This window comes from Priceomyces carsonii (genome assembly GCF_900007245.1).
Source record: "Priceomyces carsonii strain CBS4050 genome assembly, scaffold: Debaryomyces_carsonii_scaffold_3, whole genome shotgun sequence".
Classification (NCBI taxonomy): domain Eukaryota; kingdom Fungi; phylum Ascomycota; class Pichiomycetes; order Serinales; family Debaryomycetaceae; genus Priceomyces; species Priceomyces carsonii.
Genome location: NW_026946676.1, coordinates 572,006 through 589,576, shown reverse-complemented (window position 1 = coordinate 589,576; position 17,571 = coordinate 572,006). Strand labels below are relative to the sequence as shown.

At 36.7% G+C, this 17,571-nt stretch overlaps 7 protein-coding genes across 7 annotated transcripts; 2 read left to right on the top strand and 5 right to left on the bottom strand.

The window, feature by feature from the left end:
* Nucleotides 1-1,045: 1,045 nt before the first annotated feature.
* PTK2 (protein kinase) lies at nt 1,046-3,535 on the top strand (the record flags this gene model as incomplete). The annotated part of the gene is made up of 1 exon (XM_062952705.1): nt 1,046-3,535. One exon carries the CDS (start codon nt 1,046-1,048, stop codon nt 3,533-3,535), a length of 2,490 nt encoding a protein of 829 aa, XP_062809581.1.
* Nucleotides 3,536-3,682: 147 nt separating this feature from the next.
* RPL32 (60S ribosomal eL32 domain-containing protein) lies at nt 3,683-4,327 on the bottom strand (the record flags this gene model as incomplete). Its single annotated transcript, XM_062952704.1, has 2 exons — nt 3,683-4,197; nt 4,249-4,327. 2 exons carry the CDS (start codon nt 4,325-4,327, stop codon nt 3,683-3,685), a joined length of 594 nt encoding a protein of 197 aa, XP_062809580.1.
* A 149-nt stretch (nt 4,328-4,476) lies between these two features.
* On the bottom strand, nt 4,477-4,746 carry PRCAT00002816001 (uncharacterized protein; the record flags this gene model as incomplete). Its single annotated transcript, XM_062952703.1, has 1 exon — nt 4,477-4,746. The coding sequence occupies one exon, from the start codon at nt 4,744-4,746 to the stop codon at nt 4,477-4,479; it is 270 nt and encodes an 89-aa protein (XP_062809579.1).
* Nucleotides 4,747-5,769: 1,023 nt separating this feature from the next.
* On the top strand, nt 5,770-13,404 carry FMP27 (Fmp27p; the record flags this gene model as incomplete). The annotated part of the gene is made up of 1 exon (XM_062952702.1): nt 5,770-13,404. One exon carries the CDS (start codon nt 5,770-5,772, stop codon nt 13,402-13,404), a length of 7,635 nt encoding a protein of 2,544 aa, XP_062809578.1.
* Nucleotides 13,405-13,468: 64 nt separating this feature from the next.
* MED19 (Med19p) lies at nt 13,469-14,033 on the bottom strand (the record flags this gene model as incomplete). The annotated part of the gene is made up of 2 exons (XM_062952701.1): nt 13,469-13,929; nt 13,982-14,033. The coding sequence occupies 2 exons, from the start codon at nt 14,031-14,033 to the stop codon at nt 13,469-13,471; spliced, it is 513 nt and encodes a 170-aa protein (XP_062809577.1).
* Nucleotides 14,034-14,353: 320 nt separating this feature from the next.
* TIF3 (Tif3p) lies at nt 14,354-15,568 on the bottom strand (the record flags this gene model as incomplete). The annotated part of the gene is made up of 1 exon (XM_062952700.1): nt 14,354-15,568. One exon carries the CDS (start codon nt 15,566-15,568, stop codon nt 14,354-14,356), a length of 1,215 nt encoding a protein of 404 aa, XP_062809576.1.
* A 370-nt stretch (nt 15,569-15,938) lies between these two features.
* Nucleotides 15,939-17,441, bottom strand: PRCAT00002812001 (uncharacterized protein; the record flags this gene model as incomplete). The annotated part of the gene is made up of 1 exon (XM_062952698.1): nt 15,939-17,441. One exon carries the CDS (start codon nt 17,439-17,441, stop codon nt 15,939-15,941), a length of 1,503 nt encoding a protein of 500 aa, XP_062809575.1.
* Nucleotides 17,442-17,571: the final 130 nt, after the last annotated feature.

Below are 17,571 nucleotides of genomic sequence, written 5' to 3'. Positions count from 1 at the left end.
GCCTGGATTTCTTTTATTTTTTTTTTCTTATTCTTCCTTTTCGAACGTAAGTTCGAAGTGATATTGGCCCGTGGCATTTTAGTCTGGAATGAACAAGCGCTCCCGCTCCTGCTCTTTCAGTATTTCTATCTACATACTAGACCGCATTCTTCGCGGAGAAAATGTCGAATGGTGAAAGACCATCTTAATACCATGAATAGCAGATTACATCTGCAACTATTTGCCAAGCCTAATTGATAACCTCTAAACTCTGTTTTTATTTGTATTATACACTAAAATTAATGTCATACATGCTAAGCGAAAGATTTCTTACGGTATAGTCAAATTAATCACAAACACACGACACTTCCATATTAAGAAATTTGCTGTATCATAAGAACTTACTTAATAATAGAAGCCTACGATTGCTTCAAATTTCACTTCATACAATGTCTTCTTGTTACCAGCTCAGTTGTGATTTATGCTTATATCGCTTTCAGTCTGCAACTTTAAGCTTTCCTCGAACTAATCACGACAGATTAGCGAACTAAGACAATCCTTCGATTCTGTGTACTATACAATATCAGTCTAGGTTTCCTTATCTGTTCCCAAGGGCCGATCCCCCAAAATTTCTTTTGATGTACCCTAGCCAACAACGCCGTAGAGGGTCTGATTTAGTGAGCAAAAGAATGATAGCCCCGCCATCGTGCCGGCCCCTATCCCTATATGTACACTAGAATTTCGTATATACACAGAAAAACGGCGGTACCACGAGTCGCAAGTAGCTTCGGACCGATAATTTTATTAAGATATTTCCGAAGGTAATCAGGGCGTAATTCAATTCTGGTTAACTCTATTTTACATCATATTTTTTTAGATTTTAGCTAATTAATAGATATAAAGTGGCTACAAGTTACCTTTTGAGTCGAAATAGAGCTACCTGTTACATATTGCTAAGTTTCTTCACTCAGCAATAAATTAGAGCTAGAAGAACTTGACCTTGTCGAAGAAAATCTTTCACTTAGGAAGAACTGCGGGTCTACTAATTAGCTAAGCTGATTACGAAATGTCTGAACTTGAAGAGAAGGAAAAGCATCGTGGTCATCAAAAACCTGTTCCCCATGACAGTTCACATCATCCGTTACACCATCATGGCTTAAAAGGGTTGTTTAAAAGAGATTCAAATCAAGTTGACAATAAAAGGGACATATCACCAACTTTATCTCATAACGGATTATCAAAAATCTTTCATCATCATGAAAATAAAGCAGATTCAAACGCCTCTCCAGGGAAGTTATCAAAGACACCAAGTATGGCATCGTTGAAACGGAACAATTCAAGCTCATCAGGAACAAAGAGTGAGAAGGCTGTTTTGAATAAGGCACAAACATTTGCACACATTCAATCTTTGAATAATAAGAATGCCGCAAGGAATCACAATGCAGCTTTCCGTAATGATAATCCGACACACCAAGAGAAGATCAAATATAACCCGTTTGGCTTAAATAAGTCACCATCGCAGGAGATGCCCAAAAATAGTAGTTTCTACTTGTCTGGCAGCATTGATGGCCAAAGAATCTTGGGCAATCCTGTGGCTGACCCGAATGACTATCTTCCTGATGATTTAAAGCAAGAGGATGTTAACTTAAACCAGTGCTTCGAGATTGAATCTACTTCGAAAAAGATTGGATTTGGTGGTTCGTCTGATGTCAGAATAGTTAATGACATACATAATAAAAAAAGAATTTTTGCTATCAAAAGATTTACCTTACTAACTAAGGAAACTGACGAGGACTTGTACCAGAGAGCTAGCAAAGAGTTCATTATTGCTCGTAGAATGTCTGAAAGCAGGCATGTTGTCGAGACTATTGCACTTCTAAGAATACAATCTCAAGGTGATATAACGAGAGGATGGGGTATTATATTAGAGTATTGTACTGGAGGAGATTTATTCAATATGATTGTAAAACCTGGATGGAAAAAAACTGGCTTAAATGAAAGATATTGCTTATTTAAACAAGTTGCTTATGGACTCAAGTTTTTGCACGATGCTGGAATAGTTCATAGAGACATGAAACCTGAAAACGTGTTGATCGATCAAAATGGAATTGCAAAGTTGTGTGATTTTGGTGTTAGTGATTATGGAAATGAAGTCCCTGGGGATTTAACATCACCAGTGAGGCTGTCCACTGCATATGTTGGCTCACCTCCTTATTCGCCTCCCGAAGTTATGAAATTAAAGGAATTGAGTGGTTCAGAAGCTAAAAATTTTGCTTATGACCCATATGTAATGGATCACTGGGGACTTGGTATGTTGCTATTTTGTATTGTCTATGCTAACGTTCCTTTTCAATCTGCATCAGCAAACGACCATGGTTTCAGGGAGTTCAGATTCAACCACAATAGATATGCTGGAGATCATCCATCTTTTAAAAATAACAACGATTATACGAAGGGTCCAGGCACTGAATTCAAATGGGCTTCGCAATTCAACAGTACAGGCGGCAGTAGGGTAGCATGGAAACTATGCGATCCTTCTCCCTCTAAAAGATATACCTTAAAAAATTTGTTCAATGATCCGTGGTTTCTAGGCTTAGAAATGTGCATATATGAGCATCCTGATCAAGACGTTAATCCATTTGTGTTACCGGGAACGGGATCCAATTCAGCAACATCATCAGCTGTAAGCTCGAGGGCTCCAACAAGAAAAAACACTTTGACCCATAATCATGACGAAACTGATTTTGGTTCAAGAACTCCTCCAAGAAGCATGCTAGATTTGACTGATATAAAGAAGGTTAATGAAGTTGGTCATGTAAGAAAAAATGTGAGCAGTAAGGCTAAGGATGAAAAAGAAAAAGAAATTGAACATGCAGTTGAAACAAAAAAGACCGATGAAATACGTGAAAGGCACAACAACATCCCTCACGATTCTTCCAATCATTCCCAGAAATCAGCCTCATCGTTGACACACGGATCCTTCCCTTGGGAAAATGTGGACTCCTCTCTGTCTGTCTGTCACTGTTCGCACAAGACTAAGGATATAAATAATTCGCTGGTATCGAATAAGGGCAGTCAAGGTGAATTTTCGGATATCATTCCGAAGATAAAATCGATGTTAAATTTTTCTGGTGAAAGTGAGATTGAATCTTCCCAGAATGATGCAATGCTGTCAAAAGAAGATCAAGGTCGTATGAAAAACGGGATGTCTGATTCGTCTTCTAATTGCTCATCTTCATGTTCATCTAACTCACTGATTCAGGTAAATAAGTCTAACGATCAATCCGATGAGAAGCTGGAGAATAAGGTAGATCACGAAGGGAAGCAAGAGAGCTCTAATGAAGATCAGGATGCCTCAAGGTGTAACTGTCCCTGCCACAAGAATGAGTCGAAAATACGTCTGAATTCTCTGGGATTTCAACCGAGAGTATTGAAGCCATGTCCCGACATACGATTAGAAGATGATGGAACTTGCGATTTGGGCTACAAGATCAAGAAGCATCATCACTTAGATGTAAGCTCGGTTGCGATTTCAGGTTCTTTGACGAAACGTTAGAAGCGTAGATATATATGGAATACAGATAACTTGAAACTTTTCTTTACGTATTTTACTATAATGTAAAAATGTACATTTCTTAGCTATTTCTAGCTAAAATTACCCAATCTTATTTGATTAACATATAAAAGAATGAGGTTGCTTAATTTAAGCTTCCAAGGCAATTCTACCCTTTGGATTGGTGACTTTAACACCCAACTTCTTGGCCTTACCAACAATAGCAACTCTATTCCTAGCAGAGATATTGTGGGCAATTTCAGCAGCATAAGTCTTGGTGTGCATTAATAAAACGTCCAAGTCTTTCAAGTTCTTGACTAAGAAAACCTTGTGACCAGATGGAATTAAATGTCTGGTTTTCTTGTTAGAACCATAACCAATGTTAGGTTGAGGGATAGTTCCTCTGAATCTTCTTCTGACACATGAGTCGATACCCTTTTGCTTTCTCCAGTTCTCCTTGACACCTATGATTCTGTCAGATTGGTGTCTTTTGAACTTCTTGTTGTACTTCTTAACGATCTTTGGGTGTGGAACAGAATTAGCCACTAAATATGTTAGTAAAGTGTTCTCAAACGCTAGGGAAGCAAGTTTGACATGAGGGAAGTAAGAAATATATAATGGATAGTTAACTTTTTCTTTGAATTCACATTTTTCAACGCTAAAGTCTAAACTTGAGCAAGCCTATTCCCGAAGCAATTACAGCCAAGTTCTCTAACTCGATACAAGATCTCTAAGATATGCTATGATCTCATCATCAACTTTCTTCTTTATACGTTGACCAAAATTCCCTATCATTACTCTCATTCGCCATCAATACTCAGCTGTCTTATATGAGACTAGCCGCAGTCAACATTGCTCTGATGGTTTCTTAAACTATACATACTCTTCGTTCGTATTATTCAATCTATGAAACTAACTTCCTTTAACGTGTATAAAATTTTTCACTAAATTTTCACCAGTCCTGTTTCCCTACGACTGCAGTTCAGAGCCGGGTCTGCGAGCAGGAAACAAAAAAAAAAAAAAAAAAGACAAGGAAAAGTAAGCGCACTACCAAATATTCTATACCGGACTTTAGTAGGGTTGTGGCCCGAGATGGCTCGTGAAAAGTAATATGCAGGTTTGCCAATTGACGGTTCAAAAATGGCAAGAGATGCGGAACTCGTATTTCGGATTCGTAATTTCGCATATACTACATGAAAGCACGAACTCTCCATATTAACGTATATTTAATTTCAAGCTAAGATCTCTTAGATTTCCTCTCTAATAATTTAGAAGTAGGCCTATATTGTATTACTGGTACATATATTCTTCTTGTCATCCGTTTCTCTGCTTTCTTTCCGTGGATTTAGCAGCTTAGGAAGTAGTTAAGGGTCCTTAATAGTACACCAAGAACAATGTACTGACCCTATACAATTACACTTAGCTCATAAGCTTGTATTACCACCTGAAAAAAAGGCTCGGAGTTATTGCTTCATAATACAATTACATTTTTTTCGTACTCATTGGTATCATATCGATATCAAAAATTAATTTTGCTGTTTCTTATAATATCCATAAAACCAATTTATAATAACAAACTTTTATGTTATATCAAATTATATGGTTTTAGTGCAAAAAAAAAAAAGATGGGTTAACATGTCAAGGGTTATCTGCGAATCTGTCTCATAGCCCATACCTATTATCGTAAATATCAACTCTTCTACGTTGATTGCAAGTAATGAAGATATCGACAAAGTGATAACTAGTGACGCACATTCTTTCACGCCTGATACCAATTATTGTCAGATATCAGCAGTTTTTGACGTTAATAATGTATTGACAGATACAGTCAGAAAAAGAAGTCCATTCTTACGTTATTAGTTATTTGAAGAAAAAGAGAAGTGATGAAAATTTACATATTTGAACAAAATATGTATCTGAACATAGTTGTCTTATAGCTGACAGAATATTAAGTATGTTAAATACCCAATGCTATATAATTAAAATTAGCTGAATTAGGTACAATAAGTTAATATATATATATACATATTACTTTATGAACCAGCATCAGACCTGTCACTGCATGCCGGAATTCGCTTGATCGCTACCTAGAACGGCAGCAAAACAAAATAGTGATATCACCTGTATACATAAAACTAATAATAAATTGCTAGAAAGCAGATGGAAATTAACAGAACAGATTTGATCATTAACTTTAGACAACTGGCCTCGTACATTGTCGAACTGTACTGAAGGTAATGGCCAACGACATTGCTAACAGGCTCGTTGTAGCCATTCTCAGCTTAATGGCTTGCTGGATAGCAATATGGTACTTGGTATATCTAGTGACAGGTTTTCATTTAAGGTATATAGGTATCAACAATGGAGTCTATTTCAGCAGAATTACATTTCAGACGCGGCGGTTCAATGTGTATCTCGGGTGCCTAAGAATCAGACTCTGGGGAAACTCACGAATGATTATCTTGGATGATTTGACTGTAAATTTAAAGCGTACAGCTGGTGGATCATCAAAGTCCTCAAAGAGTAATACTAATGAGGTGCTTACTTTCTTTCCTTCTAATTGGCTTGGGAAGAAACTAATGAGATTTGTTTTGAAACGAATTCCCTCAATTAGTTTGGAATTGCGACATATGGAGTTTCTACCGTCGCCAAAACATACTGTGATACTAGAGTATGTAAAGTTCAACCTCAATACGAGGCTCAGTAGACGTTATTCAGAGAGGCTAAAGTTCTATACGAATCTTTCAACTAGTAGGTTGATACATTCAGTCCTCAGACTAGAGAAATCAACCGAACTCACAAATTGGTCCACAATTAAACTTCAGTTCAACTTCCTGGTAGCTTTGGAAAATGGAGAGATGAAAAGTATTCGGCAAAAGCTTTCTGTTGACGATGTTAACTTACTGGTTTTCAATTTAGTGAATCTCATGTTGCAGGAGCATCTGGAGTCATGCGCAGGTGCTTGTAAGCTGAATACTGATCCACCGACGGAAAGCTCATTCAGTAAGTCAAAAAGACTTTATAAAGCAGTCCATTCTATCATGTCGGAATCGGCTTTGCAGATAGAAAATTTGACTTTGCTGCAGATTCCTTTCGCTACATTGGATGATAATCAAAATTTTGCTGATTATTTTCAGTCCTTTATGCCTAGGTCATCCTTGGAAATCAATGTAAAATCAATATTATTTAATTTTGCAAAATTATATGATGATTCTGCGGGTTTTGAGATATTATTCGATCCCCAGTACGATGAGCCTTTTCATCTTTCTGGCTCCGTACAATTGTTAGCCCTCAGCTCTTCAGTGCTCTCTGAGGATACAGATTTCTCAACAAAGGATACAGATGAACTTTTGAACATTCCAAATGTTTCATTCACCTGTAAAACCAACATTCTTGACCGTTTAGCAAAAGGTGACGGCTTTAAAGACTGTGCTATGGAATTTTTTTCATCAGCAAGTAGCCCTATTCTCGATCTTGATGTGAATCAATTGAGCGAAGTGTTTTATAACGTGGTATTACTTAAGAAATATTTAACACTTGAGAAAATTAGAAGCACAGAACACGATCATGAATTGGTAGGCCAATCTTCAAGCTACGACCTGACAGATGGTGATGATACAAAAGTAGATACTGGAGATGAAGAAAGTATAGAATTAAAAAATAAGAAATTGAATCTTGATGATGGTCGGGAATCGCTCAAGAGAAAATTCATAAGTTTGCTCAATGAATATTTTCCGAGCTTAGATATGAAAGTAATTATAGAACAGCCTCGATTTATTGTGCGTTTTAACAATGAAAAAGAGTCAAAAAATCATTTATTGAATTTCTCTTATTCGTTGTTGAATTTTCATTTCCTCACTACAGATGAAAGAGAATACAGCGGGAAATGTGATATCTTAAACCCTTCCATAATTTATCAAGAAAAAGAAAGTAATGAGTCGTTTTCTAGAGGGCGAGAGAAGCTTCGAAAAGAAGTTTTCAAGATAAAGACGCTTCTGATAAATCTACATGTGTTTAACGACCTCTCTGTAAGGCCCGTTTTAGATGTTAACGACGTGATGATTAATTTGATTCATTTAAATACCTTGGCAGGAATTAGTAGCGTTATAAATGCTTTTTCGGAGAAAGCAGAGGAATGCTTACTGATCGGGGTATTAAATCAATCATTTAATAAAGAATTACTGAAGTTCAAAAATTCTAGGTCTCGAATAAATTCAACTTATAAGGCTCCCTTAACAGAAGTCATATTTAGGCTGCTTCCAGGATGGCTACTTGAATTCACAGTGAAATTTTCGGTGGTTGAAATTTTTGTTGGATCCCGTTCCATTTTGATACCGAGCGAACTAGTCTCTAACTCTAGCAAAAGTGACTTATCCACTGATATTAATTCAGATAATGGAAATTTGAGAAAGATCAAATTATCAATGCAAGAATTCATTTTACACACTCAACAATCGAATGAGAAATCTTCTCTTTCTTCTCCGACAAGCAGTGCGTCGCTGCACACTTTAATTTCATCCGAAGATAATTCATCAATATTCTGGTCGGTTGATTTTACTATATCAAAGTTTATCATAAGCTCAGACTTGAGCTTAGCTGAAGGTTCTGAGAAGGTTCTCTTTGCTTTGCCTTCTATTGTCCTCGATGTGTCGGCTGTAGAAACAAACTTCAAGAATAATTTGAAAATTGGTGGCAATGTTCACGATATCAATGGACAATATGATCGTTATAAACTTTTTGCAATTATTGGATGTGTTCATTTGATGAGGCTGTTTATTTTTATTCCATTCAAAGCTATTAAAGACAAGTTGGATCGAGATTTAAGCGTAATGAAATTTTCTATGAAACGAAACCAAAAAACATCATTCTGTTTGAAAGAGCAACTTTTAGTGAATGTGTCTTTTAACAAAATTGATTTAGCTCTTCAACTAGCTGACGATTTTAAGATGAGGTGTCAATCATTTTCTGGCAGCTATAATTATAGTCAAGGAAGAAGTGTCATTGCTATAGATTTCACAAGAATGTTGGTTAACTCGCCTTCAACCAAAAGTCACTGGAATAGGATTTTGTGTGTTGATGATTTGAATATAAAGCTCAACGATCCTCATCAAGAATCGAAGGTCACAGTGTTATCTACTTCCATTAGGTTCATTCAGCCTCATAAATTTGTGGTATACAAGCTTTTCGATAACATTTCGATAAATATCAAGATTGTAAAGTTTTTGATCTCTTTCTTGAAAGATCATGATACTAATCGAAAAAGAAAAATTTATCCTAAGGAGTCTAGGACCTTGCAATTACCTAAGATGAAGCTTTTGTCAAAGAAACTATCATTCTGGATGGAGGATGATCCTTTTGAAAGTGAGTTGAATATGATTTATCAGTTGGGTATACTTGAACAACGAAAAAGAATAGAGTTAGTGGATATTTTTAAAGCTAAAGCAAAATCTAAATCTGATGAAAATCTAGATAACGAGCATTATATTTTAAATGAAACTATATCTAATTCTTGGATACGAAAGGTGAAAGTTTACAAGGGTTCATTGAGGGATGAGTTAGTAGAGCAGCAAAGCTTCTTGTTCGGAAATGAAACTAAAGTACCTAAACGCTTGAACTCGGGTGTTCTTTCATATATGAGTCAGCCACCATTGTTTTCGGTTTTAATGAACAATGTCAATTTAGATGTATCATGCCCTGAATTCCCTTTACAAGAGTTACCAAACTTTTTGAATAGGATGGGCCAGGGTGTGCCTGTTGATACGCGGTATTCTTTGATGATACCAACTTTTGTTAGCCTTAAATTGAACGAACTAAGAATTCATTTACGTGATTATCCTTTGCCTTTATTACATATTCCAAGAAGTACGTATGAGAATGAGCAGAACTTTTTAATGAAGGGCCATTTAGTGATTTCAGAGGCATTAATTCGCAAAGTTGAACATATGAGAAAATTGAAATTTAATTTAGTCCCTGATGTATCTGAAAATGACGAATATCATTCTCTTGTAATAGAGAAATCACTATCAACAGTAAAAATGTATATTGATTTATACAGTAACTTTATATCTGATAGAGCAACTAGGTTTGTTTGGGGTCAGTCTTATCAATTTGGAATTCAACAAGCAATGTTGAACTTCGATCAATTTTCAAAGCCTCCTGTCGATCCTTCTTTAAAGCTAGGCTTTTGGGACAAGATGCGGCTAATATTGCATGGTAAAATTACAGTTGAAACGGAATCTAGTTTAGAAATTGCTTTTAAAGGTTCACGGGATCCTTATGACTTATTTGAGACGGCATCTGGATTTATTCTCTCATTTTCTGACCGAGTCGTATGGAACATCAATCAAAATGACGACTCCAAAGATTTCTTCGATATTCAATCAGAAAAGGTTTCATGGTATATTCCAAATTATTTATCAACAGGGCTAATAAGCTGGTCGCGGGATAGCAGTCAGTTTAACTACCTCCCAGCTAGCGACAACTTGATTTCTTCATGCTTTGCTTATTACTTGAACGATTATCTGACTAATCCAAGCGATCTTAAAGCATCCTCTACCGAGATCTTTGAAAAAAAGGTATTAAAATTGAACGGAGGAGTACATTTTAAGGTAGGTTTCTTACTACAGAGAAAGAAAGATGACGGATCCAAGACTGAAGACAAATTACCACATTGGCGGGTGAACTTATATAATCCCGCGTACACGAAGGAAGGACATGACTCATATAAAGGGTTCAGAACTGATTATATCCATATGGCTTTTTCTTTGTTCGCAAATACTGAGAATAGTTACAATTCATTGCATTTGAGTCCTGGTACCTTCAAACAATTTTTCAGCTGGTGGAAGCTATTTAGCGGAAATATGTCGCTTCCTATTAGAAGGGGTTGTCTTTTTGGTGAGCAGAAGAAATCTATGAAATTTTCTGAACATTTATCCACTAATAAGTTTCAATTTAAGTTTAAATCTTTATTCTTGACCCACATATATCGCGACGATGCTTTCAACGGAGAAGAAGAAAGAATAGATTTTATTGGTTTGAAAGGTAAAATGGACGATTTCATCGTTGACCTCCATCAAAGAAAAGAAAAAAGGATTGCAATGCATGAAGGGTTTTCAAAAAAAGATATCTTAAAGATGAATTTTAATTTAGGAGAGGTCCATCTTTCAGGCATTGATTTGAGATGCATGCATGCTATATTTTTTGAAAAGTTCAACGAAAATAAATCAAGAAAGCTGGAACTGGATTCTGGGCTTGATAAAAATAGTACTTGGTTTGACATGGATGATTTTGATGAAGCATATGTGGGGTCACTCACGTATGTCAAACGCAAAGTCATTATACATCCGCTCCTTTACTCTAAGAGGTTTTCTTATTTTAGGGATACTGAGCATGATCGAGATTCTTCTGATAAATCGGAGGAGTTTGGAAATGAACAAGTTCATGACTGTTTATTGGATCCTGACAATATATTTCGATCTCAAATAGACTTGTATCAAGATAGAATCAACTTGCTTCGAAAAGAACTGGAAGATTCGAAGCAAAACACTGATTATTCTTTGCAAGAACGTATTCAATCATTGGAGTCGGACGTAAATAAAGCTAAACATGAAATGAAAACGGAAAATAGAAAAAACTCAATAATTTCTGCTTCATCAACAGAAAGTTTTCACAATAAATTTACTTTGATTAGTATGCTTTTAAAATGGAACGTGAACAGCAGAAATACAGTTCTCAAATACATTCACTTCGTTCAACTTAAAAGCAGCCTTGCTAAATATTTATCTTTCGAATCAATTAGGACTCTCGAGAGTATCATTGATCAGAGTGAACAATTCCTCGATGAAGACGCTAGTTCCAATATTAGATCTAGTATTCTGCAGTTAAAACTGGAAAAGACATTGTGTATGCATGATGTAAGTTGCGAAGATCGACTCAATGATTTCGACAGCATTTTAAGGAAAGTTCTGGGTGAAGAGACGATAGCAGAAGATTATTTAATTGACGTCATATCACCACAGATCCAGCTACAAAGTGAAGATATACCGGACTCGGTAGTATTGATAGCTGCTCCTACTATTAATGCCAAAATTGTTTCCGTATACAATCACTCTACTGACAAACTCCTTGTTGATGCTAATGAGCTTGAAACGAGATATGGAGTCTTCCTTCATGATGCGAACATTTTTGTTTTAAATAGAAACAGTGCGGAAAATTTCTCAAGCCTAATATTAAGTGAGAAACCATATGGGTCTGCTACTAATTGGCCACCTTGGTTGGGACTTGAAGTTTGCAAAAATGGAAACTTCGCTGGTAAAGAGAACTTGTTGGTAGAAAACATGTCCATGATGATAACATACGAGGAATTGAAACCTTTAGGAAATAAGCTATCTAAATCCAATGAAAGCAAGAGCAATGAAGAAGAACAGGCTCAAGATGACAAATATGGTTCCTTGAGTACGCCTAACAAATTGCATATTGATGTACCAAAATTTGTCATTACATCTACTGCAAGACAGTATTTCACTCTATATATTATTGTTTTGAGCTTATTATTTTACAGTGAGCCTATGAGTAAAACTCTAGGAGAAAAGCTTCAAAGGTTGAAATTCTCTATAGGGTTTCAGGATTTGAAGTCATTGAAAGATCGAATATCTAAAATGCATGAATATTATAGAGTCATGACTCTCATTTCCCAGAGTTATACATTCAGACAGAATCACTTAAATAATGATAGTTTGAATGATGCATCAATGCTCGCTATAGAACGTGGTAACGCCGTAACTGAAATTTACTTGTTGATGAGCTCCATTCTCAGTGGAGAAATAAACACGCTGGAGACAGGCTCTCAAAATAAGGCTCACTGGTTTATTCGGACGGACCAGCTCATCTTGCATTTGCTTGAAGATAATAGAAAACCTATCATAGACCTTGCTTTGGCTAAAGGGACATATAAGCGCCTCATTAAAGAGGATGGTGCAAACCACAATCGTATTGAGATTTCCGTGATGCAAGGGTTTAATTTAATTCCAAAAGCTCCTTTCCCATCTCTACTTGAACCTTTGGAAGTTCCTGGTAAGGACCTGAAATTGGACAACCTCATTACTGTCGATTGGTCAATGAAAAGATCTATTGGAGGCATCAGAATCATGGAAGATTTTGAAATAAATTCGCTCCCGATAAATGTCAACTTGGATGAAGTGACGGGCGATAAGTTAATGAAGTTTATAAATCAATCAGATTTAACAAATTTGAACCCTAAACCACAAGCCAACGATGATTCAGAAGATGATGATTTTGATCAAGAATCAGAAATGGATGGAGATGGTATCGTCGAGGGCTTAGAAGGTGCTGATAAGGGCAAAAAGGTTGATAGTTCGGCTAATAGAAGTTTTTCGAGTCCAAGGTTAACCCAGAGGACGGTCAACTCAGTTGGCAATACATTTTCCTTCTCCAATGAATCATCCAATGATGAGTACCAAGAAGAATCGGATGCAATGCTTGGAAGATCGAAAAAGTTTTTAAGCATAGTTTACTTTAAACTTCATCCAATAGCACTACTGATATCTATAAAGCTTAAAAGTGGATACAAGAGGCTTCTTAATGTCCACAAACTATTGATAGACCTTCCAGCGCTTGTTATACGTGGTCAAGTTCTTTCGATGTTAGACATAATGAATCTACTAAAAAAGACAGTCATTAGGACGCTAATTAGACATAGTGGACGTCTAATCAAAAATAAACTCACTTATCGAAAGAGAAGATCTAGAGCATTAGTGTCTATCCCTTTACGCCCTCTAAAGAAATATGCAGAGTTCACCAATGTCGCAGAACTAAGAGACTCTAATCATTCTAAAAACGATGACAAAACATAAATATTAAGTTGTAACATTACAAATACACATAATTGAGTAATTTAAAAAGTATCAAGTAATTAAGTCATACATGCTGTCTCTTTATATCATGCCCTACCCCCTGGTTTCTCGTTTTCCTCTTCGACTTCTTCCCTCCGCCATAATCATCATTTTCCGACATATCATCGCCACGCATTAAGGTTTGTAGGTCATTAATAGCTAAATCAGACGTTTTGAATCCTGGAATACCATTTATAGGAGTTTTATCAAACTTCATTGCTTGTCCTAACATTTCAGAATCCATTGCTTTAATTAAATCAGGGGCCAGAGCCACCATTGGGTCAAGTAAGCCAGACGGAATTGCTTTCTGCGCAGATACCTGGTGCTTTCCAGGCAAATCCTGAATATGATTTCTATATGATTTTCTCAACTTTACTCCCTTGCTTCCATCTGGATTGGTTCTTGCAAATGATTTCGCTATTGGTTCAAGATTATATAGCCTCAACAAATTGTCTAGAGGAGAAGGGTTTGTAATTTCGTATTGTTCTGAAGCGAGTTAATACACACGGACTATCTTCAAATAACTAATCAAACTTACTTTTCGTATCAACGAGATAATAACCATCTAGCTTTTGGCGCTCCTCTGCCATAACGTGATGCAATTCAACTGTTCACTATTACAATTTGTATTCGATTATAAAAGCTACATATGCATCTCAATGTGACACAAAGCAAAATTAATATCATCTCTTACGAATCTTTGAATACATATATTGACTAATGTCTAATTGAAATGATAATTATACAATAAAGAGGGTTCTGAGATTAAATCCTAAGTAATTTCGAGCCAAGGTCAGAAATATCATTTTTTGTTTTTAGTTTATTTTATTATCAGATTGAAATTGCACATTAGATTGTTCTTGTAAAACATGATTAATACAATGCTAGTTAAATTCATTCCTTTGGCGACTTATTTTCCAACCACTTCCCAATCTTCTGAATTCTTTGAATCAACAGTTAACTCAGAAGTCTTGGACTGAAGAGTTTCAATATCTTGATCAGCATCTGGTACCTTTTGTTGACTCTGATTAGTAACCTCTTCATCGGACTCTCCTTCGACTGCTAATACATCATACAGTGACTTTTGTGGCCTTTGTTCTGTTTCTTCTTCTTTCTTGTTTGAAACCTTAGCTTTGTTGCGTTGTTCTGGGGCTTGTCCTTTCTTCCATTCTGATGAATCCTGTCTTCTGGGGCGTCTTTCACTTCCTTGCCTCGTTCCCACGGCACTTCCTCTTACCGATGACCAATCCAAGCTCGGATCGTCTTTCTTAGGTCTTCTTTCACTTCTTTCTCTTCTTTCTTTGGCAGGGAGTGATACAGTTGCTGATCTCGCAGAACCCCAGTCTAACTCCGGCTCATCTTTCTTTGGTCTTCTTTCCCTTTCCATTCTGTTACTTTTCTCCCTTGGAGGTAAGGCATTACTTGTGGATCTTACTGAACCCCAGTCAAGGTCTGGTTCTTCCCTTCTGGGTCTTCTTTCAACTCTTTCTCCTCCTTCACCTCTGTCGCGTCTCTCCCTGGGGGGCAAACCACCTGAAGTCGATCTCACAGTACCCCAATCTAAGTCTGGTTCCTCTCTCCTCTCTCTTTCTCTTCTAGGTGGACCCCCAGACATTGGTCCACTTCTTGCAGCTCTCCAGTCCATCTCAAAGACATCTTGTCTCTGTGGAGCTGCTACGTTAACAAAGAGCTTCCTACCAAAGAAATCCGACAAGCTTAAATTTAAGGCTTCTTCCAATGCTTCCCTTGATTCAAATGTAACAAATCCAAATCCTTTTAATCGGTTTGTTGCTGGATCGATTGGTAGCTTTATATCAGTAACCACATCCAACACTTGCATGCGGTCCTCGAAAAATCTCTTCAATGCCTCTTCTTCAACTTCCCATGGTAAATTCCCAACTCTAGCCCTATAAGGCGGTTCGTCAGGAATGGGAAATTCTTTTCTCTCTCTTCTGGGGTCATCATCTCCAAAAGACGACTGTCTATTAAAACTCTGTTCTGGCCTTCTAGAAGGTTGGGCAGATCCCGTGTTAAGTTGTACACCAATAGAAGACATATCAACTTCTTCATCGGCCCACGATCCACCCCCGAGTGAATCGTCGGCCAAGAAGGCGCCTAAGTCCATTTTTACGCTTTTCTTCGGCGGAACTGAGCTAAGTTAGTAAATTGATGTTCATAATTTCCTAAACTATCTTAGGTCTTTGATAAATGACTTACCCATATTGCTATCCTTTATTATATATCAATACTTGATTATTCAATGTTTGAATTGTAAAGAATGGGCATCAGTCTGTAAATTTTTTTCCTCGCAAATTTGAATTAATTATGTAATTTGCGTTTCTCAAGATATCTACAACGTGAGCTATCTATCAAAAAAATTGTTCGAAATTATATTATCAATAAGGATAGAATTAGTAGATTGGATGATATATATTGAGATATAAGAGCAACTTAATACCATTAAAAATTGTTTCATAAAATATATTACATTACACCTAAACCATTTGTTCCACTAAGTTTCTTCTATCGCGGTTGTTCTGCTCCAGTATGTCGACTTCAGAGATTTCAGAATCAGGTGCATGATCCACGTTAGAAGAGTTTCCATTTCCTGTACCTTCGGTCTCCTGCTGCCCAGAAAGTGGTCTCACTTGTTTGTAAATTACTAATACAGCCCAGCTGAAAAAGTCTTCCTGTGAGATCCCCATTGTCCTCCACCACAATGCCTTAACACAATTACTATACTTTTTTTGAGCTATACGATTTGCCTTGTCTTCAATCTGATACTCTGCCATGTTAGGGTCATTTAAGATCATTCTCGCTCTTTCACGCACGGGAATCAAGTCTTGAACCATACTTGCAATTATAGGGTCATTTCTAAGGGCTTCTAAATCGACGCTATCTTCATCACCAGCATTATCATGTTCTGTATAACTATTGTCATTATGTTCATTACCATTAGCATTGCCATCCGTCTCATTATTATTAGAACCCGGACTTTCTACCACACCTCTATCGGTATTGGCATCAACATGAGCGTTATCATTATCATGCTCAACATCTCTGGTTCCAATCTCAGTATTATTATTGGTATTATTACGACTGTTGTTCGTTTCATCTTTGTAAAAATAGTCTCTTTTACACATAGGACAACATGCTCTTCTTTTAGTTAACCAAGGGTCTAGACATTCCGAATGAAATACATGACCACAAATCAACCCTCTTACTAAATCATCATCTTCAATCACCTCAAGGCAAATAGCACAGGTTCCTGAACTGAAATGTAATTCTTCATGCAGCTCACTGACTTTATCCGTTCCAAGATCTTTCATTTCTACTGATTTTGTTTCGTCAAGAACTGAAGAATCTCTAACAGTTATCGAATTACCTGCCGAGTAATCTGTAGTATCAGAGCTAACCATGTCTAGTTGAACGGCCTGATTGTCATTAATTTCAACTACGTCATTGGTTTCGTTATTCTTTCCCGAAAAGATACCACCCTCTTCATGTAAGACGCCATCCCTCAAGCTATGGTCTCTCTCCTGTCCTCCATTTTTCCAATCATAATAGGTTTTCACCGGAAATAATATATTGACTTGCTGTTGAGTAAGTTTCTTCATCCTCGAGTATCTACCACCTCTTCTCCGGCCCCGTCTTCTTCTACTAATAAATATTCTGTTCACCACATCTTGCCTAACGAAATTATTCTCCCTAATATACTCAAGTTGACGTCTAAGATCTTCATTAGTAGTATCTCCTGGATTCAAGTTACTCACCGAAATATTAGAAAGCAAAACACCTCTTTGGCCAATGGGAAAAACGTGAAGGCCATATCTTTGTCTAACAAAATATCTCAAGGTAAAGAAGACAAATAGTGAAGCTATAACCACACCAACAGCAAGGGCCAAAAAGAATAAGACGGTAGAAGGGGTATTTCCAATAAAATTATTATCATAATCATTAGAAGCCCGCTTCAGGACTACTTCAAATATGACTCCCATATTTCAAGTCTTACGTCAAAGACTATGTCCCTTTTATTAAGATTTTCCAAATAAAACAGAGCACGTCTAGAATAGAGTCGTAGTCTATTTGCAAATTAATCTGAGACAAATTTCTTCGTCTATCTTAACA